Raw genomic sequence first — 25,180 nt, 5'->3', positions numbered from 1 at the left:
CAAGTTGCTGTTGACTGGCCTAGCTCTAATTTTAAGATTATGTCCCCTCATTCTTGCGGGCAGCATCTGTGAAGACATGTTCCCAGGATAGACCATTCCTGAGAACTGGAAGACAGTACAAATGAGCAGCAATTAAAAATGCAACAGAAACAGGGGAAAAGGATGTGCACACCACCAGGACATGAGATAAAATGACACAAACACAAGCAAAATACTATGGATGCTTAAATTCTGAAATTAAAACAGAAAATGCTGGAAATACTCAGGTCTGGCAGCATCTGTGGAGAAAGAAAAAGGGTTAACATTTTAGGTCTGTGACCTTTCATCAGAACTGAGATAGCATAAGCTGTAAAGTGCTTAGATGGGAAACTGGCGATGGTTAATTATTTGCATTAGATAAAAGAAGGAAGGAACTTTCCTTAATACAGCACCTTTTGTGACTTCAGGACATACCAAATTGCTTTACAGCCAATTAAGTTCTTTTGTAATGTAGGGAACGCAACAAACAATTTGCGCACAACAAAGTCCCACAAACAGCAATGCAACAATGACCAGATAATCTATTTTAGTGACATGGGTTGAGGGATCAAAATTGGCCAGGACACTAGGAGAACTAAAAAAACAAAAAGTGCTGGTAATACTCAGTAGGTCAGGCAGCATCTGTGGAGAGAGAAGCAGAGTTAACCTGAAACGTAAACTCTGCTTCTCTCTCCACAGATGCTGCCTGACCTGCTGAGTATTTCCAGCACTTTTTGTTTATATTTCAGGTTTCCAGCATCTGCAGTATTTTGCTTTTACACTTGGAGAACTCCCCGGTTCCTCGTCGAAACGTGCATTTGGGGCTTTATTTCCACCTGAGAGAGCAGACTGCACAGAAGTGTCGGCCTAGATTCTGTGCTCAAGTCTCTGAGATGGGACTTGAACCCATTACCTTCTGCCATGAGGTGCGATTGTTACACATTGAACCAAGTCCAACAAAAGGTGGCAAAATGTGAAAAATCAAAGACTTATGAGAGTGAGCGGGTAAAAGGGGCCAGTATGGTGGGAGTTAAGTAGGTAGAAAGAAGAGCATGAGAAACCTGTGATGGAAGAAAACAGCAGGTCAACACTATGTGTGTAGATCACCTGACCTGTAATATTTTGATAGGTCTTCCCACTCCAGGCACAGTGCTTAGCAGAAAAGTTAGTTGCTGTTCATCAAATTTACATTCAGCTTCATTGCAATACTATAGAAGGCCAGAGCAGGATGGAGAATTACAGTGCAGTCGCCTCTACACTGGGAGATCAAGTGCGTATCAGGTGATCTGATTGCTGAAGACCTCCATTCCATTTGCAAGTGAAACTCCATGCTTCCTGTCACTTAGCACTTCAAATGTCTGCCTCACTCCCAGTGGGGAGGCCGGTGTTTTGCTTTTAGTGCATTTTAGAACTGCATCTGCAATGAGAGGTTGAAAACCCTGAGGTACTTTTTAACCACACTTGTGTTAGCTGTGACTCAGTGGTAGCATCTCGCCTCTCGAATCAAAGACTTTGGGTTCAAGTCCCACTCCACAGACACGAGCACAAAATCCAGGCTGATACTCCAGTGCAGCACTGAGGGAGTGCTGCACTGTTGGAGATGTGGTACTTCAGATGAGACATTAAACCCCATCTGCTGTCTCAGGTGGATGTAATAGCACTATTTCGAAGAAGAGCAGGGGAGTTATTCCTGACATACTCACCAATATTTATCCCTGAATCAACTTCACAAAAACAGATTATCTGGTCAATATCTCATTGCTGTTTGTGGGATCTTGCTGTGCACAGAATTGCATGGCACATTTCCTACATTCCAACAGTACACTTCAAAAGTACTTCATTGGCTTTAAAGGACTTTGGGACATCCTGGGGTCATGGTGAGTACTATAGAAATGCAAGTTTTTTTTTCTTTCTTTCACACTTACCTTTGTCATTAGTGGTACCAATCCTTTGTGGTTCCTAGTTGGCTAAGACTACGAGCTGAGCTGTCTTGTAACCAAACCAAGCTGCGACAGGAGGTGGAGAAACCGAGAGGCAGCACAGAGAGAAAGAAGAAAACAGTCAGAAACTTGACTTCAAACTGAAAAAAATACTAAGATAATGGAAGAAACTGAAAGTTTGAAAGCAGGAATCAGATTCTGATCCAGCAGTGGGTCTCCCGAGGAGCAACTCCATCCAAGGGTGTTGCTTCCTGATAATTACTGCATTCTGCCAGCAGCCATTTTACTGTATTAAGAGCAGCATAGAAATTGAAAACTCGACACTGTGCATTCCCCACAGAGCAGTTATTACTTCTAAATTACTGAATTAATGACTCTTACAATCATTTTGTTGTTGAATTAAACTAATTTTACCAAAGACCCGGCCTCATTTCAGCTCACTGAATTGTAAGAATGGGGTTTGTCTCACTCGCCTCTGAGTAAATAAGACTTTGATCTCAGCTGTGCTTTTCTTTTGGGGATTCCATTCCCCATGGAATGATTAATGCTGTTGCTCTTCGGCATATGGTGCAGATGCTGTTCCTCCATCCAACCATATTCGCTGTTCGTGTCCGATCTCTAGCTTCCTGACAGCCTGGATGAAGAGGGAAGCTTAATGGGGAGGGATTTTTTCAGGGAAAATGAAAATGATTTGAAGGGAAAGTATGTTCCACTGAGATATCTCACAATTACTAAATACTTGGAAAGGATGAGAGTCCTATATCTCAGTTACTCTCTGTTACAGCTTCCATTATTGCACTGTGGAGCTGTCAGGAACAAAGAGGTTTTGTTCAGCGTGCCCTGCGTTGTCTCAGGACAAGAAGCCTGGCCCTGAACTACACATTCACCTTTCATTTAGTTAGCAGAGGGGCAGAAGGACTGTTAGCTGCTAAGAACAGTGCATAGCATGGAGAGAGGGGCTCAGAGTGAGAGAAAGTAACAGGAGAGCATAAATCATAGAATCATTCAGCAAATAAGGAGGCCGTTGAACCTGTGCCAGCTCTTTGAAAGAGTTATCCAATTAATCCCACTCCCCTGCTCTTTCCCCATAGCCCTGAAAGTGTTTCCTTTTCAAGTATTTCTTCAATTCCCTTTTGAAAGCTACCATTGAACCTGCTTCAACCACACTTTCAGGCAGTGCATTCCAGATCATAACTCACTACGTAAAGTAAAATCTTCTCAAATCCCCTCTGGGTCTTTTACCAATTATCTTAAAAGACTGAGTTTCTTTTCAAATCACTTTTTCAATCTTTACATATTAAAAAAAAAAAGTTCTGTGATACCAACTCTTTCATTCTCTTTGTTTGATGTGTCAGAAGGGTGAAGCTACCAGAGGCAATGAGTGGAGAGGGGAGCAGCTGGACTATAGGCTACTGCAGCTTAATGACTATTGGGGACAAAAGAAAATTCACACATCACAGCTGATATCTGAGGCTTCTATTCTCTCTCGTAGTGTAGAGAGTCGGCACCATAAAGATTGCAGCAATACAATTCTCTCAAACCAGAAGGGATATGTGTCTGGAACTTAAAATCACCCATCATGATTTGTCAGTTGAATCCAGTCGTTTTAGCACTAGTGACCGCTCTTCAACATACGGATCTTCTCAGTCCACGCTTTAGCTGTAACATGTGGCCAGGTTGCATAGAGCTTCACTAATTCTGGTATTGAGGAATTCCACCTATTAAAACTGGCTTTTCATGGAGAGAGATGACACAACCCCACAGAACCTATCTCTGAGGACAATGTGAACCGAGTGTATGATGCAGCACCAGGGTTGCCAACTCTAGTTGGACGCATTCTTGGAGGTTTTATCATGTGACTGCCGGCCTCCAACTGCTGTGTGTGGTCAAGCAGCCTTTTTTTTTATTACATTTCAAATATTTCTGTAACTGATAAACAAAATGGTTCAAAGAATATGAACTTTTTTAGTGCCCCTATGTTATTTCTCCCGGGTTGCTCACAGCAGTGCGCAGGAGATTAATATTGATTGCTGGAGACTCCAGGGCAATTCTGGAGGGTTGGCAACCCCATGCAGCACTGGGTCCCAATTCCCAGGGTGTTTACAAAGAGCTCGTGAGCAGTGAGCGTGTCCCTCGGGTTGCAGGACCTGTGTGTTTACCTGTATCCACACTGATGCTTGATTCAGTCCCTCTCAGGGCTGAAATACAACAGTTCAGGTCCTGAACCATCTGGGAGGCCAAGTTTGGTTGTAATCTCTGAAGTTACAGCCAGTATTGCACTGAACGGACACCAAGTTTGCCAGTTATTTGGGGTATGATCTCTCAGCTACTGGAGAGTTCTCAGTCGCTCAGTTTGGAATGCTCCCATTCGGAGGGGCTCAGGATCAAGAACCGTAGGGCTAACTTCCTTACTTGTATTTGTGGTAATCCTCCATGCTGGATCTTCTCGAATATGCATTGTTAATTATCCCAAAGTCAACATCCCAAGATGGGCTTGAGACCAACATTATTGGTGGATTTCTGCTGTCCCATCCTGGGGACAACTTCAAGAGCTCTGGTCAGCAGCTTTGTGATTGATCTCTTGCGAAGGAACAGGGCCCTTGGAGAAAGTTGGTGGTGCCTGCAAATCATTGAAAACTATTGGTATCTCCTGGAATTTCCTCGGCAAGCAGTACTGTTATTAGTGCTGAGCCAGCAGTACCCTGGAGAGGTTCCTCTCCTTCATATTGAATATTGTGGAACACTAGTACAACTTCCATTACAAGAGTCTTCTCAAAACTGCTGTTTGTGCATCTCACAATGCGCACCTCCCGTTAACCTCGTTTCACTGTTAGAAAACATGCAGCCACTTTACTGTAAACCGCAGGCTGTTTACTTAACAGATGTGCACCTTTATCGCAGCCGGTGTTAACTTGTAATTTTCCATCTAATGTTCTCCCTCTCTGGAATGCACCAACAATACCTGGTGCAGTCTCCAGTGCTTCACTCAAGCCAGAGTGTGGGTACCTGTGGGCTGTTTTATCATGAGAGGCATCTGAGTTGAGCCCAAACCTGTCCTTATCCGACACATGCACGCTTTCAGTGCAACGTGATCAGGAGCAGGAACCCTGACTACTTGTTCTTTCACCCCAACATTGAACTCCAGGGCAGAGCCTGGATGAAGCATTTACCTACTGCCTAGGCTGAGATAAACTAACTCAGCACAGAACTAGCAATGGAACCTGGGACTGTCTGGCCTCTATGGCTTATTGTTGCATTGAGTATTGCCTTTGCATATTGGGCATTGGGGAGGTGGTATGATCACAGCTAATTCCTGCTGTACGTGTCTCATCTGTGTGCTGTGTGTGGAGATGTACATCCTAATGTTCATCACTCCATTAGTGGCAGCCCTGCCTTCAGCTGGCAAGGCCCTAAGCTCTAGAATTTCCCTCCTAAACCTCTCCGCCTCTCTACAGCAACACAAAAGCAAAATACTACGGATGCTGGAAATATGAAATAAAAACAAAGTGCTGGAAATACTCAGCAGGTCAGGCAACATCTGTGGAGAGAGAAACAGAGTTAACGTTTTAGGTTGATAACCTAACTCTGTGACATCTCTGCTTCTCTACCTCTCTCTCTTAAGTTGCACCTTAAAATCTGCCTTTTTGGTCGAGCTTTTGCTCACCTGTCCTAATTTCGCCTGGTATGGCCCGGTGTCATATTTTGTTTAATTGCAGTCCTGTGAAGTGCCTTGGGATATTTTCCTAGGTTAGGGGTGATCTATAAATGCAAGCTGTTGTTGAAAGTTGAGAGACTATTGTTGGCATGTAAGAAAAAAAGAAAAACATGATTGCTGAGATTTCACAATAAAACCTGACGATGCACAGCGCAAGTCAGTCAGCACCTGAAAGGGGCAAGTTAGCAATTTGGGTTTGACTGTTCCAATGAATTTGCTCTCATATACTGACTGGCTTTCTGTGTTTTCACACAATGTTCTGCTTCTGTTATTGCCACTCTGTCAACGCAATGTAAAAGAACATTTTTAAAAAAACAATCTTTTTCTTTCTCTCCTGCCCTATTTAATGTCAGTGTTCCCTTTCAACAGGTTACATGTCCAAACACCTCCTTCACTGACCTGGCTGAAATCGTGTCCAGAATCGAACCTGCAAAAATGTTGGTTGTGGACGGTGAGTAATGGGTTCCCAGTGCAGACTGCTTTACACTATACCAAGTTTAATGTGATGCAGTGCAGTCCTTCCTTATATATGATCTCATTTAATTTACTTCTTCTCTTCTGATTAAAACTATCTCCCAGGGTAGGTGAGGTTACCCCCACCCACCCAATTGCTTATTGTTTACACAGACTCCCCTCTTTCCTGTCATTCCAATTAGCAGAACATGATTCACTGAACTGCAGAGACTTTTAATTTGCAAAAACAAATTACATTACTTATCCTAATGAATGTTTCAATGGATGATTTGTTTCCCAGTTTTAATGTCAATCTGTGCATGTTTGAGTTCACTCTCTTGCCTATGCTCTTTGATTCACACACTCATTCTGTCTATGTCCTCTCTGTGCACTGTCAGATGTGTTCTCTAGCATAGGGGTTCTCAGTCAGGGTTCCACGGTCCCCTACGGGTCCCTGAAAAGGTTTCAAAAGGTTTCCAATAGGAGTTGGGGTAGAGGAGGGAGACGCAGAGCTGTCACCATCCCAGACCGTTTGCATAGCCTCCACTTGGTGGATCCAGACTGCCTTGACCCCCACGACAGCGGTGCCACTTCAACCTGGGCTTCAATCCGCAATGTGCAACTGAAGCCAAGCCACATAATGGGGGTTGTCATGCTGTACGCCTCCCTTCTTCACTCACTCACACTCTTTTGGCTGCCAGTTCCCTTCCTGGCTCTTTTGTCAGGTTGTTGGGAGGGGAAGCATTGCTGCTGGGACATCACCAACAACAACCCTCCTGCTGTGGTTGGCGGCGACGAGGATTAAAATGACACAGTGCGAATGGGCTTTGAGTGAAATTGAGATTATTTTGAAATTAAAATGTAATATAGCTCTTTTAACTATGAATGGAACTGGTGCAAAAAAAGGCCTAAATAGAAAAGAGGGAGGGAATGAAATGTCTGACCTTGCCTTTGATAGACAGTAATATTGTCCAATCAGAAAGCGCATTATTTTGTGATGTGAGGCAGAGAAATTTGTGGACCAGTCAAGCGTCTGGCAGGTGCTGCAATCGTGTGGATATCTGGGATATGTTGAACATTGGCCACACCGGAACTCCCATAAACTCTGTGTCAAGGACAGGGTACTAATGCCTTGGTGGTGCAGATGTTGCCAGAAAGACAGTCGGTGCTTTACACTCAGCCTGTGCGATGCAGACTGTTTTCTGTGCACTCTGTAATCCAGCAGCTTTATGTCAGGCTGCTTGTGGACAGTGATACTGTATTTTCAAACATGGAAGGTGTTGCAGTGTGGTCTGTGGAATTTTTATACCATGGAATGGGGTGGCCTCGGAAACAAAAAGGTTGAGAACTCCTGCTATTGCACATGTGTATGCTTTCGCTCTCTCTCTCTTCTGTCTCTGATGCTCTTGCACGTTTTTTCGTGTGCACATTCTCTATCTCTTTAACTCCAGCCTGTTCCTTGCCTTTGCTCTCGCCACTTTTATTCTGAAAGCTCTGTGAAATGTTGGTGCCAGTTTCACTAACAATGGCACAGATCACAGAAACATTTCCATTTTGGTTTTCTGTCCCTCCTCCCCAAAAGTTCCAAACCTAAACTGTCCTTGGCTATCTCACTGCTGTAGCTGTTCCTCGTGTGCGAGGCTGGACAGAGAACACCAGAGTCTAACCGAGGAGATCTTACCCTCACCACAGCGTGTATACACACACACACTCACACTCACTCTCTAAGAAGGATGCTGAGCCTAGTTTTTGTGTCTTTATTACTACCCAGCCTCAGATCAGGTAACTCAGTGGACCAGGGATCCTTCCTTTGCTGCCTACTGAGAGAATCATAGGGCTTCCAATTAGAAGTGGGGCTGCCCCAGTGTCCATAAAGCAGTTGATCGGACACAGAGCCACCAGTGTATAGTACAGTTTACCGCAGTTTTGTCCTCTCGCTAGCTTGTCTATCCTTCTGAAGCTGGGCACAATTCACCAGCATTGATCAGCCTCCCAGTATTGAGTCCTAGCCAGGGCACAGTTCCACATGCACTGATTGCCAACCAGTAAGCAGTGCATACACTGAGACGGATTTTGAATTCTAATCACTTCACAAATCTTGGTGGCCAATGACCCCTGCTGGGAAATGCATGTTTGACTATCAAGACTCAGCTGTGATGACTCTCATTGTCAAATAGCTTGGCAATGCTTGTTGCCTAGGCTCCCATGCGAAGAATGGCAACTTGTTACAGGTACTACAGGGCTGTCCGTATCCATGGAAACTGAAGCTTGCTAGAGTCGGTGCCTTTAGCAGCAGAGAAGAGGAAATAGGCAAAAAAAAGAGAGGATTCTTCTGTCAATAAACCAATGTTTTAAATTTCTTTTAAAGCTAGCCCACAAATCTGGAGTCTGACTCTTGCTGTCGAGGCCAACATGTGATTTACACAGCAGTATGAGTCACAACTTTAGCAATTGATGTAAAAGTCATGAGTGTCACATTTCCACCACTGAATTGGCTTTGGGGTTTACAGCCGGTGTGTGGAAAAGCAGCTCGCTCCAGATACTGGGCTGACTGTATACTACCAGTACTCTATTGTAACGGGGCATCTGCTGTCTGTTCCATAGATGAGTCCGACTACCAGACTGACTATGAGGAGGATGCTTTAGACACCGAGAAGGACGAATATGATGGTGCCCGCAGTGAGCAGAATGAAGACGAAACCTCTAACAGTGTAAGAGGGCTATATTGTATTGGTGAGGGACTGAGAGTGCTGAAAATGAACAGTAGGTCATGTCAGCATCTGAATGAGGAAGGTGGGAGAACCTGGCCCATTAAAAGCCACCTCTGTCCCGAAGACACAGCCAAACCTGTTGTGTATCTTGAATTTATTTATCTGTGGTTCTGTTGTTCTCACTCTTTCTGTTTACAGTCACTGCACAAACAGCATTCCCTGACTTCAAAACAACTGCGTTAAATAATAAACTCAGATCGCAAGCTGTCAGCTCACCCTTTTAGTATCCCTTGATACTCTTACCTAACAAGAATCTATTAATCTCAGTCTTAATAGCTCCAATTATCCCAGTATCCACAGCCTTTTAGGGGAGAGGAATAGAGTAATCGAGAGAGTTCCAGATTGCTATACTACCTTTTGTGTAAAATGTGCTTCCTGATTTCCCCCCAGAACAGCCTGCCTTTAATTTTAAGATCATGCCCTCTTGTTCTTCATTTCCCCCACCAGCGGAAATCCGTTGCTCTGTATCTACCCTCTTGAATTCTTTTAACATCTTAAATACATCACTGCATGCTTCTGCCTAGAAATCCGGTGAAATGATATGTCACTCAATGGGTGGAGAGGCCCCTTTAATGCCTAGAAAATGCCTAAATCAATACTTTATCTAAGAGTAGGTTGCCTGAACTAAAACTGTCTCTTGAAAAATTAAATGAAAGAACTCAGCATGACAGGTAATTAATCGTTGAAGCTCTCAAAAGCCTGTTCACCTTGACAGAGACATAATAGACTTAGTATCTCTGGTGTGCAAAGAAGTCGGACAAACTCTCACTGACCTTTACTTTCAAGTGTCAGCTTGGATCAGTTTGTAGGACTCTTGCCTGTGAGTCAGAAGGTTGTGGGTTCAAACCCAACTCCAGCATTTGGACACGTCATCTAGATTGACACTTTAGTGTAGAACTGAGGGAGCCCTGACTTCCAGATAAGATGTTAAACCCGTCTGTCTGTTCCAGTGATTCAAATGGCTGTAAAAATAATCCCACAGTACTGTTCAGAGCAGATGGGGAAAAGAGGAAGAAAACAAGAGGGGGATATGGGGATCCTCTAGCACTATAACCATGGAAATCTCTGAGCTCCTTCCAATTCTGGCCTCTTGCGCATCCCTGGTTTTTGTCACTCTGCCATTGGTGGCTCTGCCTTCAGTGTGAGACCCTAAGCCCTGGAGTTCGCTTCCTAAACCTTACTACTTCTCTCCTACTTTAAGATGCCCCTTAAAACCTACCTCTGACCAAGTTTTTAGCCATCTTCCCTAATAACTGTTGTGGCTCAGTGCTAAATTTTGTTTGATCAGACTTCTGTGAAGGGTCTTGGGATGGTTTACTATGTTTAAGTCACTGTTGCTGTTGAGAGTACAGCAATTTCAGTGTAGTCCTCGAATGGTTAAAGGAAGGGCTAAGTAAAATGTAGAGGAGGTGGCGCCCAGTGTCAGATAACTGACTCTCAAGACAATGAAAATCTATCAGAGGTCCTGTGGATGCTGGGACAATTGGATCTTTCGAGGCTGAGATTGATCGATTTTTGTTGGGTGAGGCTATCAAGTTATTCAAGCCAATGGGATTCAAGGAGCAGTGGCTGCATGGATACAAAATTAGCTAAGAGGCAGGCAGCAGAGAGTAGTGGTGAACAGTTGTTTTTCAGACTAGAGGGAAGTATACAGTGATGCCCCCCGGGGTCAGTATTAGGACCGCTGCTTTTGATATATATCAATAACGTGGACTTGGGTATACAGGGCATAATCTCAAAGTTTGCAGATGACACAAAATGGAAATGTAGGCAACAGTGGGGAGGATAGTAACAGATTCCAGGAGGACATAGACAGACTGCTGAAATGGGCAGATACATAGCAGATGAAATTTAAAGCAGAGAAGTGTGAAGTGATTCATTTTGGTAGGAAGAATGTGGAGAGGCGACATAAGTTAAATGATACAATTTTAAAGGGGATGCGGGAACAGAGATACCTTGGGGCGGTTGTGAACTTATGGCAGGCCAAATTGAAAAGGCTGGTAAAGCACACAGGATTGTTGGCTTTAGAAATAGACACATAGAATGTGCAGGCAGGAAGTTATTCTAAACCTTTATAAATCACTTTTTATAAATACTTTTACTTCAACTGGAATATTGTGTCCAGTTCTGGGCACAACCCTATAGGAAGGATGTCAAGGGTTTATAAAGGGTGCAGAGGAGATTTACCAGAATGCTACCAGGGATGAGGGACTTCAGTTATGTGGAGAGTCTTAAGAAACATGACCCCGAGCTTCTTGTAGCTGGCCATTTCAACAACCACCCCCCCAACTCTCAAGCCACATCTCTGTCCTGGGATATCTCTCTCCTGGGATTGCTGCAGTGTTCCAGTGAACATCAACGCAATCTCGAGGAACAGCATTTCATTTACCGATTAGGCACACTACAGCCTACCAGACTGAACATTGAGTTCAATAATTTCAGAGCATGATGGGCCCATTTTTACTTTTATTTTATTTTAGTTTGTTTCATCATTTTTTTTTAACCATGTGTCTGCCCACTGTTTTTTTCATGTTTGTGCTTTTGGCTAAAGCTGTTCATTATTTTGTCATTTAACACCCTCTCTGCATTAATGCTTTGTCTTTCACCACACCATTTGCACACTCTTTGCTTTTGCCCCATGATGACCTTGTCAATTAATCTCTCTGACCCTCTATCCTATCAACACCTTCCCTTTTTTGTTCTCTTTTATTTTTCCCCCCACCCATGCTTTATTTGTTTAAAACCTATTACATTTCTAACCTTTGCCATTTCTGATGAAAGGTCCCCGACCTGCAAAGTTAACTCTGCTTCTCTCTCCAAAGATGCTGCCAGACCTGCTGAGTATTTCCAGCACTTTTTGCTTTTATTTCAGATTTCTAGCATCTGCAGTATTTTGCTTTTATTACGAAAGAAACTGGGCTTGTTCTCCTTGTAGCAGGGAAGGATAAAGGGAGATTTGATAGTGGTATTCAGAATCATGGGGTGACTTTTGATGCAGCTTTCACCAGAAGGAGGGTTGGTAACCAGAGGACACAGATTTAAGATAACTGGCAAAAAAAAAAACCCAGGTAGGAAAATGAGAATTTTTTTATGCATTGAGTTTAGCGATGTGGAATGGACTGCCTAAAAGGGACGTGAAAGGAGATTCAATGGTAATATTCCAGAGGGAATTGGAAGGGATAAATTTGCAGGGCTACAAGGAAAGACCAGGGGAATAGGACTAATTGGATATCTCTTTTAAAGAGCTGAAACGTACATGATGGGCCAAATGGTCTCCATTGGTGGTGTAGAAATATAGGAACAGGAGCAGCAGGCCATTTATCCCCTCAAGCCTGTTCTGCCATTCAATGAGATCATGGCTGATCTGCGACCTAACTCCATATACCCGCCTTTGTTCCATATCCTTTAATCTACCAATTTCAGATTTAAATTTAACAATTGATCTAGCATCAGTTGCCATTTTGCAGAATAGAATTCCAAACTTCTGCCCTTTTTGTGTAGAAGTGTTTCCTAATTTTACTCCTGAAAGGTCTGGCTCTAATTTTTAGATCATGCCACCTAGTCCTAGACTCCCTAACTAGTCTCCCTATATACCCTAACTGTTCCCTTAATATCTTGAAAACTTTATCTTAACCTTATAAAATCCAGGGATCGAGCCCTAGTTTGTGTAATCCCTCCTTGTAAATTTTTTTTAAAACCTTGCATTTATAAAGCACCTTTCACGACCACTGGTTTCAAAGTGTTTTACAGCCAATGTAGTACTTTTGGAGCGTAGTCACTGTTGTATTTCAGGAAACGTGGCAGCCAGTAACAAAATCCAGCAAAATCCCACAAAGCGCAATATAATAATGACCAGAGAATCTGTTTTTGTGATGTTGATTATATATTGGCCAGGACACCAAGGATAACTCCCCTGCTCTTCTATGAAATAGTGCCATGGGATTCATTACATCCACCTGAGGGCACAGATGGGGCCTCGGTTTAACGTCTTATCTGAAAGACGGCAACTCCAACACTGCAGCGCTCCCTCAGTACTGCACTGTAGTTTCAGCTTTGATTTATGTGCTCAAGTCCTGGACTTGAACCTGCAACCATCTGACTCAGAAGCGAGAGTGTTACCAATGGAGCCACAGCTGATGCCTTGGAGTCCAGGTATCATTCTGGTAAACCTATGCTGCCCTCCCTCCAAGGCCACTCTATCCTTCCTTATGGATCATGTCCCAAACTGCTTACAGTACTCCAGGTGTGGTCTCACCAGGGCTTTGTATAGCTGAAGCATGACTTCTGTCCCCTTGTTTTCTAGTCCTCTGGAGATAAAAGCCTGCATTCCAATAGCCTTTTTGATTATTTTTTGTTGCTGTTGTGGCATTTTAATGATCTGTGTACCTGGTCTCTTTGGACCGCCACTGTTTTTAGCTTTTCACCATTCCGAAAGTACTCTGTTCTATCCTTTATAGGTCCAAAGTGGATGACCTCACATTTGCCACAGTCTTACCCATTCACTTAATCTATCAATATGCCTTTATAATGTTACACTTCCATCTACGCTGCTTACAATGCCACCAGCAAATTTGGATAGGTGGCTTTCTATCCCATCTTCTGAGTCATTAATAAATATGGTGAATAGTTGAGGCCCCAACACAGATCCTTGCGGTACACCACTCACCACATCCTGCCACTTAGAGTACCTGTCCATTATCCCTACTGTCTCCTACCACTCAGCCAATTTCCTAACCAGGTCAATAATTTGCCTTTGATTCCATGAGCTTCACCATTAGCTGGCAATCTCTTACAAAGGACCTTAGCAAATACCTTCTGAAAGTCCATCTCAATGTGTGATTCTGTGAAGTGATTGGAAGATAAGGTGGGTAAATAGAATTGTGATACAGTCCAGCCATGATCTAATTGAATGGTAGACCGGCTCAAGTGGCTGAATGGAGTACTCCTGTTCCTATGCTCCGAACAGAGCATGACCTGGCTAGCATTCCTCCCTAACCCAACATCACTAAAAACAGAGCAACTGGTCAATCACACAATGTTTTTTTTATGGGCAAAAGCAAAATACTGAAGATGCTGGAAATCTGAAATAAAAACAGAACATGCTGGATGTCCAATCCCTCAACAGCTCCATCCCCACCAGAGCAGCCTTCCGACCTTCCACTTTTTCCTTGAACAGAGGCTCAACCAGTCTCCATCCACCATCACCTTCCTCCACTTGCCTGAAATTGTCCTTACGTTGAAGAACTTCTTTTAATTCCACTCACTTCCTCCAAATATAAGGTATTGTTATGAGAACCCACATGGGTGCCAACTATCCCTACCTTTTCAGAACATTCTTTGTTTCCGTCCGACTCAGGCCCCCTCCCGACATCTTTTTCTGGTACATTGATGACTGTATCGGTGCCTTTTCCTAATCTCTCCCTAAACTGGTAAGTTTCACCTCCTTCTGTGTTTCACTTAGCCATTTGACACTTCTTTTGACCTTCTGAGGACTGAACTGAGATTTCTGCACTGTTCCATGCACTCTTTCTTGTATTCTACCTCTCTTGCCTTCCCCCCCACCCCCCCCACCCACTGTCCTGTTTCTGTCTCACTCTGTGCCTGTTCTATCTCACATAAGGTCTGCAACACGCTGAGTTATTTATCATTATACCTCGCAAGAGATCTACAATGCAGAATGCTTCCAAAACATCTCTGCCTTGCTGCATCTATTCCCAAAGCTTCCTCAAAACCCAGCTCTTTCACCACCCCATCAGTCACTTGCCCTGGTCGGCTCCTGATCGGTCCCACTGTGTGGCGTGCCAGTATTTTGAAGGCACCACGCAAATGAAAGTTGTAATACCATGCATAGATAAGAGGTGCTTTGGGTTATTCATAATTATACTATAGAAGGGGGTCTGTAATGCAGGGAATTATTTGCAGTTATACCGTACACAGTGACTGAAATGCAGTGGTGTGTCTTCGGTTTCCAGTTTTGTAGTCCACAACTGAGGGTCATAACCTCCAACAGCATTTTAATGGAAGCAGACTTTATAGTTGTACAAAATATGGACAGACCTAGAAATCCAGGTGTGCCATCTTTGAACATAAGGTTGGGGGTTGCTGGGATCTGTCAGGATTGGTTGCAGTTGGAGGGATCAGGGTCCATCGGCTGGGTGGGAGGACCACTGCAGCCTCTATTCTTTGCACATGAGGTCAGGAAAAGCACTCCTCCTCCCAGCTCCACATTTGGGTAATATTTTTAAATCTCACCTTGCTGGTTGTGGTCTTCAAGCTGCATGTAAACCTGGTTTTCCTGAATGCAGCTGTTGCACGCACTGGCTGCCTCAGGGTAAACAGTCTTGCGGAGGAGTGGGTTGGTGGGGGGGGTCCTCAAACAAGCATTAGACCCTTTGCATATGACAATAAGAGACCTAACACCTTTTTCAGGCTTGGGCATTGCTACCAATATGGTGGGGGGTGCACTTCTGACTCATAATGAGTGTGCGCTTCCTGCCTGCCATTTAAAGGCTTAGGAGGCCATTTTGCGCCTGTAAAACAGGGACTGCACTGCCAAGTTTCTAGGCCACGGTATCAATTGAATGACTGACCTGAGTTCAGAGTTGCACTCCAATGAATCAAAACATCAACAATGCCATTCTCGTCTGTTTGGTTAATCTTGATGTTCTTTGCAAAATAAGAGCCTTTGCATAGTTGCCATGGCAATTAGGCCTAACTGAGGGTAAGGCCTACTGCTCAGAGGCACACTGAAGGTTTAGCAGATGGATTTCTCAGCATAATATATTTCAGTCTGTTTTTTTAATGTTAACAGGATGAAGAGTGTGAATTCAGGAAGAGCAACTCTACTTCTGGAGCTCAGAGCACTGTGACCTAATGGACTGGAGCACCAGGCTGCATCCTGGCATGACTATGGGTTTATTTGTTTTGAATCCTATTGTTGCTTGCCACACTGTTCTTTATATTAATCGAACAGCCTCCTCTGTTTCACATTACAAAATTTTGGGGAGTTTGGTGGGGTGGGGGGGGGCGCTGTGGGAAGAGAAGAGTGTTTGTGACGAGGTTGTCATAGCAACATTACCTGCCACATCCTTGCTATTAACAATTAATGGGTGTGTGAAATTGAGGCCTTAGATCCAGTTGCGTAAACCAAATTGTACATAAATAGTTTTTCAGACTGTGAACTTAAGAGTCAGATGGCGTTTAGTGTGTCAATCTCTGAGTTATTTCAGAACTTTTTGAAAACACCTCATTTTTTCCCCCTGCTGTCAATAGATTTGTTTGAAGGTTTCAGGAGAGAGTCGCACAGACTCATTTAGCACTTTAAATCCATACATAGTTCTCCTTTCAGTGTCATGATATAGCTTTTAATCTTGCTTGTGCCAAAGTGTTTTTAAGCACAAGGTTCAGCAGTTTATATTTGCCTTACAATGCACTCCTGCAACTGCAGGAACAGTGGAAGAGGGAGTGGGAGACCTGTTGCCAAAATGCTCTCCTCAGGTTCCCAGTAGGAGGCGCAGGACAGCAGCCCTCAACTGCTACCCCTCTGATCTTTCCGTCCTCATATAAAACAGTCACCCACCTTCTGCTTGGGCTGTGGGAGGGTGCCAAAAAAATGCCACGCATATGAAGACCTGTTTCATTTCGTGCAACCTTTCCGAATACACAGCTTTGGAGAACTATTGTTTTTTTTTTGGTTTTTGGTCGATTTTCAGTTCTGAATGACTAAGCAGCAGCCCCCCCTGAACCGGGACTGTTCACTTCAGACCCGTCCAGATGGTCACACTAAGTGCCTGCCCTCAATAGTGTGCTGACCCGTCCTGCCATCCCTCATGGTTTACTGCCAATAACTTGAAGGAGTGTGGTCTAGTGTTGTATGGAGATTTGGGTTGTTCTGAAAAGATGGACACAACACGGTGATTGATCTTTTCCAGAGTGTAATACTTGCACAACTGATTTATATTGTGTGCATTTCCCTGGCATTTGAATTGTGCCAGTCTTGGCTTCCCCACCATTTCTTCCAGGTTTGCTTTGTGCTGTTTGAGCTAAACCTATGTGCAGACCGATTGATTGAATAACATGAGCAAAATGTGCCAAGGAAATGAGAGAGCAATGCGACTAAAAGGCAGCATCAATTGTGCCCCAACCTGTGTCCTCTGAGTCCTCTCCATATCTGCGACTGTCCCACGGCAGGATCAATAGCTGTAATCATTCCACAAGTGAATACTGCAAAATAGTCTGTCACCATCTGCAGCATGTCACTATCTGAAAAGATGGGACTCTACCTTGTAGATATAAAAATATAACAAATATACACAGTAAGGACTAATTTCCCTCTATCTCTGATATTTCAATCCCCCACCTGACACATCCACCCTTACCTGACAAACATTTGCCAGGGTTCTACATTGTGCCTGCAGTTTCTCCCGCCCCCCCCGCACTTCATTTCAATGGACAGGAAAATCATGGGCTAGCCGTTGCAGATGTGGAAAAACGCCTCCCAACAGCCTAGACAGGTAACCTGCTCCCAGACCTTGGCCAAGGCTGCCTCATACTGATTGTCCATTCAAGCAGCTTTTCCTTTTGTTCCCCTTCCTCCAGTTAATGACATGGTGAAGAGTAATGATCAGACTCTTGGGGGGAGCTTCCTTTGCTACACAACCAGCCAACAATACCACCAAGGCACAAATTATGATGCAACAGGCATCTCTCCAGCTTTCCCAGAAGCCCACTCTAGCCCCTTAAAAGCTGTCGATCTGTCTGTGGCTGTGTTATCTATAGGACGGACCAGCCCGGTATATAAAAGATGTTTACTTTCAAGCAGTTGAGATTTATTGTGTGGTGGAAATGAGCGCAGGTATCCCGCAGAGACAACTGTTCATCTTCTGTCATAGGGGCCTGAATCTGATGAAGACTTGGGAAGTCTTAACAATGATTCCATTTGTGTTTTTCTAGTTGCTTTCTTTAAAACGTTGAAGCTAGAAACACTAACAGGAACACGTGAGCCTATAATAGCGTCTCCTGGCAGTTCCATCAAAGGAGATTGAAAGGGGGAAGTCATGCTCCATAAATCACGCCTCTCCATCATGTAATTGGAGTCCTGAAGCAAGTTGAAAGCTTAATAGGAGTGACTGACACACAAAAAAAAAACTAATAGCCAAAAAGACTGTTGACATATGAAGTATGGTCACAGTGAATTTGTGACCCTTCCTGTAGCCATCTCGGCTCTGAGCTGAGTGAAGGAATTTTTTTTTGCAATAATCAATGCAATATTTAATGTAATTGAAAATTGCATTGTTCAGAGTTGAGGCTGGTGGTTATTAACTGGTGAAGAGTGTCTTGACAATGGAAGAATTAATCCCCTTCCGTTTGAGCCTGGCCACAAATATGCACAGCTGCTGCCAGAACACATTCCATCAGAGATGGTAAAATAAAAAAGTATTTTAACTGCTTAGAGCAACATTTTTTTAATTAATATCTCTGGAATGTTTTGCTCTTTCAATAAAGTGAAATGTATGGTGAGAGAGTTTCGATATCAAATCGAGGTAGGTGTAGGGAGCATATTAACAATGGGCCAGAGCTCCTTGTAATTTAAATCTGAAAGCCAGAGCAGAACTCCACAATGCAGATCAAGCTGCCCCATAACACTATTGTTAACTATCCACATCCTGTCTGAAATGTGACCCTGTTTGTAAGATGACAGTTTGATGGGTTTGGTGCCTCTACTGAGCTGCACTGGAGCTATGTGGCCCAGTAGCGAAGCTCTCCAGTTATCCAGTGATTGCACAAGTTCAGTTCGGTTCTCTTGCTGAGGAAGGGCACGTTACTAACACTTTGCTGGAATGATGCAGCGAGCTGAGCTTTGAATATCCAAGCCCGGCGATGGAAAGCACACTGACCAGTGCTGCAGAGAGGTTGCCAAGATGATTAGGGACCACCCGATCTATTTATTGGGAGAAGCGGGGTGGTGGTGAAATGGAAAATAAAATTCCAGTTAATGTCCAGCCGTCTCAAGTCTTTTAATGTAATTAACAATGTATTTTATATAAATCCTGTGTCCTCCAGACTCAATGTGTTGAAGTGGGAGGGTAATCTTGTAATCACTGCTTGAGTTTGAATGGAAAGAGGTTGAATGTTCTGTGTTAATTCTGTAGCTATGGAATGTTAGCCAATTTAGTACCAAGAATGTTTATTGTCTTAAGAACAAACGTTTCTTGTATTTTTTTTAATGTTCCGTTGATAAGCCCTGCATTATTAGCGGATGGCAGTCTGTTAGTATGTTGGAGCCTTGATGTGCCTGTTCAAAACCATTCTCAACTATTATTCACATTGAAGCTTCTCCTGAAGTAACTCTGCCTTGTTTTGGGGGATTAGGGTCCCCTCACAGTGCCACTCTGGTGCATCTCCCTGTGGGTTAACCAAGGAGAAGCACCTGTAGTATCCAAGTGTGAGAAGATCAGGGTCTCCTAGAAAGGCTATCACACCTGTTGCTTGTAAGCCCAGTATTTGGTCACTTGATCTATCGATGGACTGAAGACAAGACACTAAAGACAGTGTGATATGCTAATGGATGGTACAGATCAGGAAGGTTATAGGTCCCATCCGTGGCTGCTTATTGTTAACTGAGACATGCTGGGGGTGGGGGCACCATTGGCCACAGCGTCCCCTGACTAGAGGAGGAGGAATGAAAAATCAGCTGAAGTTCCTGGACATTTCTGTTTGGGTGGGGGGCTGGGTGGGGGGGTGGAGAACAAAATTAGAGTGGGTTGTGAAGCCATCAAAACTAATTATCCACTGTCTAAGCTCACACAAAGAATTGCCACTTGTCAAAGGTACAGAAGGCTGGCAGAGCTTGCAGGAACTGTACCATGTTATAGACAGTGCCTTCAGATGGCTCTGTGGTAGCGCATTCATCCCTGAGCCAGGTGGTTCAGGATTCAAGTTCCACTCTAACCTGACAGATCAATGCAGTAATGAGCAAATGTGACAATATTGAAGGTGCTGTCTTTCAACTGAGTTGCATCTGCCTGTTCAGTTGGACTTAAAAGACCTCCTGACATTGTTCACAGCAGGGAGCTCTCCCGGGGCACCAGTCGACATTCCTCCTTCAGCCAACATCACAATAACCGATTAACTGGTAATATATTTCATTGCTGTTTGTGTGAACTTGCTGTGTGACTATTGACTTCCATGTTTACCTTTCAAGCAGCAGTGACTGCACTTCAAAAGGGGAAGAAGGGAGAAAAGAAATGGAAAAAGGAACATTAGACATGAAGGAGATTTATGAGTAGGTGCCTGACCATTACCAGCTTGGGGACTCGGGATGTGTTTGTTGGATTTTGCTGCACAGTTTGTTAATGCAGCCTTTAAAAACAGAACAGAAATACATTCAGGAGCTTGTGTAGGAAAGAAACAGAACAAGCCATGGTTGTTGGCACAGTGAATGGACTGCTTTTATTATAGAGAGAGTTTATATGATGGCTATTTCTTGTATGGAATCTGTGTGTAACTAACGTGAAGTATTTTCAGTGTCCACTTTATACTGTGCCAGTGTGCCTTATATATCCATTAAAGATGACTTCTTCATTGTTCCATGTCTGAAAATCATTTTTTAAAAAAACTGCAAAATCAGAGATAAAAACAGGAAGTACGCAAACTGTCACTCAACACCTAAGAGAAGCAAAATCGACAGCAGTCCACACTCAAACCTCACACACATGGATATCTCATCTAAAGTTCATGCAGCATTTTGAGATTGTCTTGTTTCTACACAAATTCAGTTATCTTAGTTTGCAAGGGGCAGGACTAGGAGATACATTACAGCACAGTTTTGCAACAGGGCTAATTATTTGAGCAAAAAAAGAAGATATTGAATTGGGCTGTCAATTATATATTTAGATTCAGTATGGTGGGCGTGTGCATTTCCTTTCAATCTTTTATGGGCCACCTTGCCCCTGTAGACAGACCCATTGGACCAGTTATGCCTGTAGGTGGCAATGTGATGGATATTTCCAATGTGAAAGATGTTGCACCTTTTGCGTCACAGATCCATCATAAGTGATTGAACTGGTATAGCTCAACTGCTAATTAGCAAAGTAAGTAACTTCAATGAAGTGTTATTGATCCTGAGATAGTACTTAGGCATGCACCTGAACACTATTTTGCTTTCAGTGGAACAACTAGTAACCTTAACAATCCTGACTGCACGAAGCATAACCTAGGATTCAGATCTTTGACATTAAACATTCCCCTATGAAACGGGCCGACCTTGAAATGTCACGTCTTGTTAGCCATTAAGTCTCTGATGTCCTGCCACCAATCCAGCGCCCATTCCAAGACATCATTTCCCTGATTAGCAAAGAGAATCTTAATGTTTCAAGCATGAGATACGATAAATGTCTCATCCTGGCATTGACAGTTGGCTTGAAGCACCCGTCGCCCGCTGCAACTGAGCAAAGATTAGGAATCCTGGTTTTATGGGAACGATCATAACCCCAATCAGTACAGAAGAAAGTTTAGTCCTCATTGTCAGGGTCTTTTGGTGAAGGGAGTTGAAGTTCGCCCTCTGCTGGTTGGAGTCATAGCTTGCATAAAGGAAGATGGTTGTGGTTGTTGGAGGTCAATCATCTCAGCTCCAGGACATCGCTGCAGGAGTTCCTCGGGGTAGTGTCCTAGGCCCAACCATCTTCAGCTGCTTTATCAATGACCTTCCTTCAATCTTAAGGTCAGAAGTGGGGATATTCGCTGAAGATTGCACAATGTTCAGTACCATGCGTGACTCCTCAGATACTGAAGCAGTCTGTGTAGCAATGCAGCAAGACCTGGACAATATCCAGGCTTGGGCTGATAAGTGGCAAGTAGTGACCATCTCCAACAAGAGAGAATCTAACCATTTGCCCTTGACATTCAACAGCATTTCCATCGCTGAATCCCCCACTATCAACATCCTGGGGGTTACCATTGACCAGAAACTGAACTGGAGTAGTCATATGAATACTGTGGCTACAAGAGCAGGTCAGAGGCTAGGAATCCTGCAGTGAGTAACTCACCTCCTGACTCCCCAAAGCCTGTCCATGATCTACAAGGCACAAGTCAGGAGTGTGATGGAATACTCTCCACTTGCCTGGATGGGTGCAGCTCCAACAACAATCCAAGAAGCTCAACACCATCCAGGACAAAACAGTCTGCCTGATTGGTACCCCATCCACAAACAATCACTCCCTCCACTACTGATGCACAGTGTGTACCATCTACAAAATGTACTGCAGCAATGCACCAAGGCTCCTTCGACAGCACCTTCCGAACATGCAACCTCTACCAACTAGAAGGGCAAGGGCAGTAGATGCATGGGAACACAGCCACCTGCAAGTTCCCCTCCAAGCCACACACCATTCTGACTTGGAGCTATATCGCTGTTCCTTCATTGTCATTGGGTCCAAATTCCGTTCCTTACAGCACTGTAGGTGTACCTACCCCATATGGACTGCAGTGGTTCAAGAAGGCAGCTCACCACCACCTTCTCAAGGGCATTTAGGGATGGGGAATAAATGCTGTCCTCGCCAGTGATTCCCACATCCCCTGCATGAACTTTAAAAAAAAAATAGGAATTTCTGGATCTGAGGGACGAATTAGCTCCCCTGCCATGAAAATCTGGGTTGCCCTTCCCTATTACCCTGCCATTATCCTCCTGCCTTCCCTTTCTCGGCTGCTTTGGTCCCATCTTCCTTCCCCTTCTTCATTCTTCAGTCTCCTCCTTTAGCCTTCTCCTGACACCCTCCTCTCCTATTTCCTTCCCTCTTTCCCCTTCTACCAGAGGGAAAGTAGAGCTGGGTGGCATCAGCATGTGGAAGCTGTCATTGAGGGACAGTAGGGAGATGGGAAAATGGAAGGGATCTATGGAGATGACTGCACGAGGGAAGGGAAGCCATTGCTGGGGATATGCTGGCTGCATTTTGACCTGTGGAACTGGGCAATAGCATAGAAGCGATGGAGGAGTATGGGGAGATTGGTCATGTCAAAAACTGCAGAGAGGTTAAATGCAATGACAGTGAAAGACTTTGTCCAAAATGGTCTCAGCACTCGAACGCTGGACTGAAGGGAGTCAGACAGGAAGGGCTGGGAGAAAGGCATTTGAGGAGGCAGTTCATTAGGAGAATCCTACATATTCCCCTCCAAGCCACACCATCCTGACTTGGAACTATATCACCATTACTTCACTGTTGCTGGGTCAAAATCCTGGATCTCCCTAATAGTGTGGGTGTGCCTACACCACGTGGACTGCAACGGTTCAAAAAGGTGGTTCACCACCGAAATGAGAGAATTTGGTTAAGGCAGGAGATGTGGGTGTTGAGAGAGACTAGCAATTGGCAGTGATAGCCTCTAGTGATTCATGAAAATTAGTACTCATATCCAGAAAGGGAGTTTTCCAGTCTGACACTCCCAGTTCAACCCACAAAGCTAACCTCTTTCAGACAAAAGCAAAATAACAACAACAATTTATATAGCACCTTTAAGGTAATAAAACATCACAAGGAGCCTCACAGGGCATTATAAATCAAAGCTAGACATGCTAAAAGCTGGAAATCGGAAATAAAAACAGAAAATACTCAACAGGTCAGGCATCTGTGGAGAGAGAAACAGAGTTAACATTTAAAGCTGATGACCTTTCATCAGAACTGGAAGATGTTAGAGATGAACAGCCTTTAAGCAAGTACAGAGCTGGGGTAGAGGGGGTCAGTGGGGTGGTGGGAGGGGCAGGGAACTGCTGTGAGCATTTTATCAGGAATGGAGGTTTATGTTCAGGTGCAGTTTACCCCCTCAGTAACACCCCCCCCCCCCCCCCTCTATTTTCAGCTGAGAGATGGACAGATCATTGTAAATGGCTCTGAGGAGTCTGTGGAGGGGTTGAGTTGTTTGTCAAGTACTCCCTATAGCACTTGGTGTCTCCACCAATGGCATAACCAAGACAAGGAGGGAGATCCCCACTCCTCATGACACCTTACACATTGATTAATTGGCAAACTGTCATTTTACTCCTTTCTTTCTTTGGCCTCCTTGTCTCGGGAGACAATGGGTAAGCGTCTGGAGGTGGTCAGTGGTTTGTGAAGCAGCGCCTGGAGTGGCTATAAAGGCCAATTCTAGAGTGACAGACTCTTCCACAGGTGCTGCAGAAAAATTTTACTCCTAACACAGGCAGAATGGGCCAAATGACCTCCTTTTGTACTAAGATTTTATGTTTCATGATAACTGTGATAACTGTTTAGTCCTGGTATAATTCTAGGGAACTAGAAGACCTTCATTCTCAGCAGCAACTTGTCTCCATGTCTGTCCACTTGTAAAGGATAGAGAGGGTTAATACACATCATTTGAATGCCTCCGATAGCCTGCAGTCATCCCACACCCAGCCAGCCTCTCCACATGAAATGCCTTTTGATCCAGTCAGTCATTCTAGCTGCTAATCCTACTCAGCTTCAGTTTTCCATTGAACAAATTGTCTCTTGCAACTCTGCATCATCTCAGGAAGGCCATCGGGGGAAAGTGAATTCTTCATCATTAGATTTGCCAGTCAATGACCCGTGAAATAGCGGGTGAGTGAGAGTCTCAGACTGATAGCACTAATATTGCAGCTGCCAATACCTGAGAAGTGCTTCCTGCAAGTGTCCCTCACAGTTTATCCAGCTGAAAATGATTCATCACTGTTCTGCGCCCTGTAATGTCCCACTTTCAGATACTTTGTTCTAAGATCATCCTTGAGCTATTACTACCTGCTCACAGGAAACAAAAACAAATTTGCGCCACAAGGAAGTGTGAGCTGATAATGGTGCAGCAAAGGACACTGGGTATTTGGGACCTTGGTGAATGACAGGATCAACAGTCTTATCTCCTTAACCAATGAGATTGAAGGAACAACGAGGGCGGAAATTGGGGAATTAGAGTAAAATCAGGTACAGAAATAGAAATAAAGGGAAAGATTGGATTAAGAGAAAAAAGACAGGAAAAGTATAAAAAAACATTAAACAGGTAAATGAACCAAACTCGTTTTTACAACTCATTTAAACCTTCACTCTTCTTGAAATGTAGATATGTAAATAAAACTGATTCTTGGAGACAAAATAGCGCATGTGGTGCAGCACATCGGTGAGCGACTAGTCCAGCTCAGTCTCCCAGCTGACATCAGGCTGAGTTCAGCTCCATCAGCAAGTCCCCGGTCGGGAGGCCACAGAGCTGGAGGTCAAAGGGACTAAACAGAACCAGTACTCCTAACTCTGCAGCCTGACACACCTCCA

General features: G+C 44.0%; 1 protein-coding gene across 2 annotated transcripts in view; it reads left to right on the top strand.

Moving 5' to 3' along the window:
• The window catches only part of pnpla7b (patatin-like phospholipase domain containing 7b), a 382,057-nt gene extending 363,540 nt beyond the window's left edge, over positions 1 to 18,517 (top strand). For both annotated transcript variants that reach the window (XM_068012742.1, XM_068012741.1), the window contains 3 exons: positions 6,043 to 6,124; positions 8,731 to 8,837; positions 15,709 to 18,517. In XM_068012742.1, the coding sequence (XP_067868843.1) occupies positions 6,043 to 6,124; positions 8,731 to 8,837; positions 15,709 to 15,771 (252 nt within the window). In that variant the 3' untranslated portion in view covers positions 15,772 to 18,517. The remainder of the gene's footprint in view (positions 1 to 6,042; positions 6,125 to 8,730; positions 8,838 to 15,708) is intronic.
• The last annotated feature ends 6,663 nt before the right edge of the window (positions 18,518 to 25,180 follow it).

Source organism: Heterodontus francisci, chromosome 32 (assembly GCF_036365525.1).
Source record: "Heterodontus francisci isolate sHetFra1 chromosome 32, sHetFra1.hap1, whole genome shotgun sequence".
In the NCBI taxonomy this organism is placed as follows: domain Eukaryota; kingdom Metazoa; phylum Chordata; class Chondrichthyes; order Heterodontiformes; family Heterodontidae; genus Heterodontus; species Heterodontus francisci.
The sequence above is the reverse complement of the archived record's forward strand: the minus strand, read 5'-3'. Positions and strand labels throughout refer to the sequence as shown.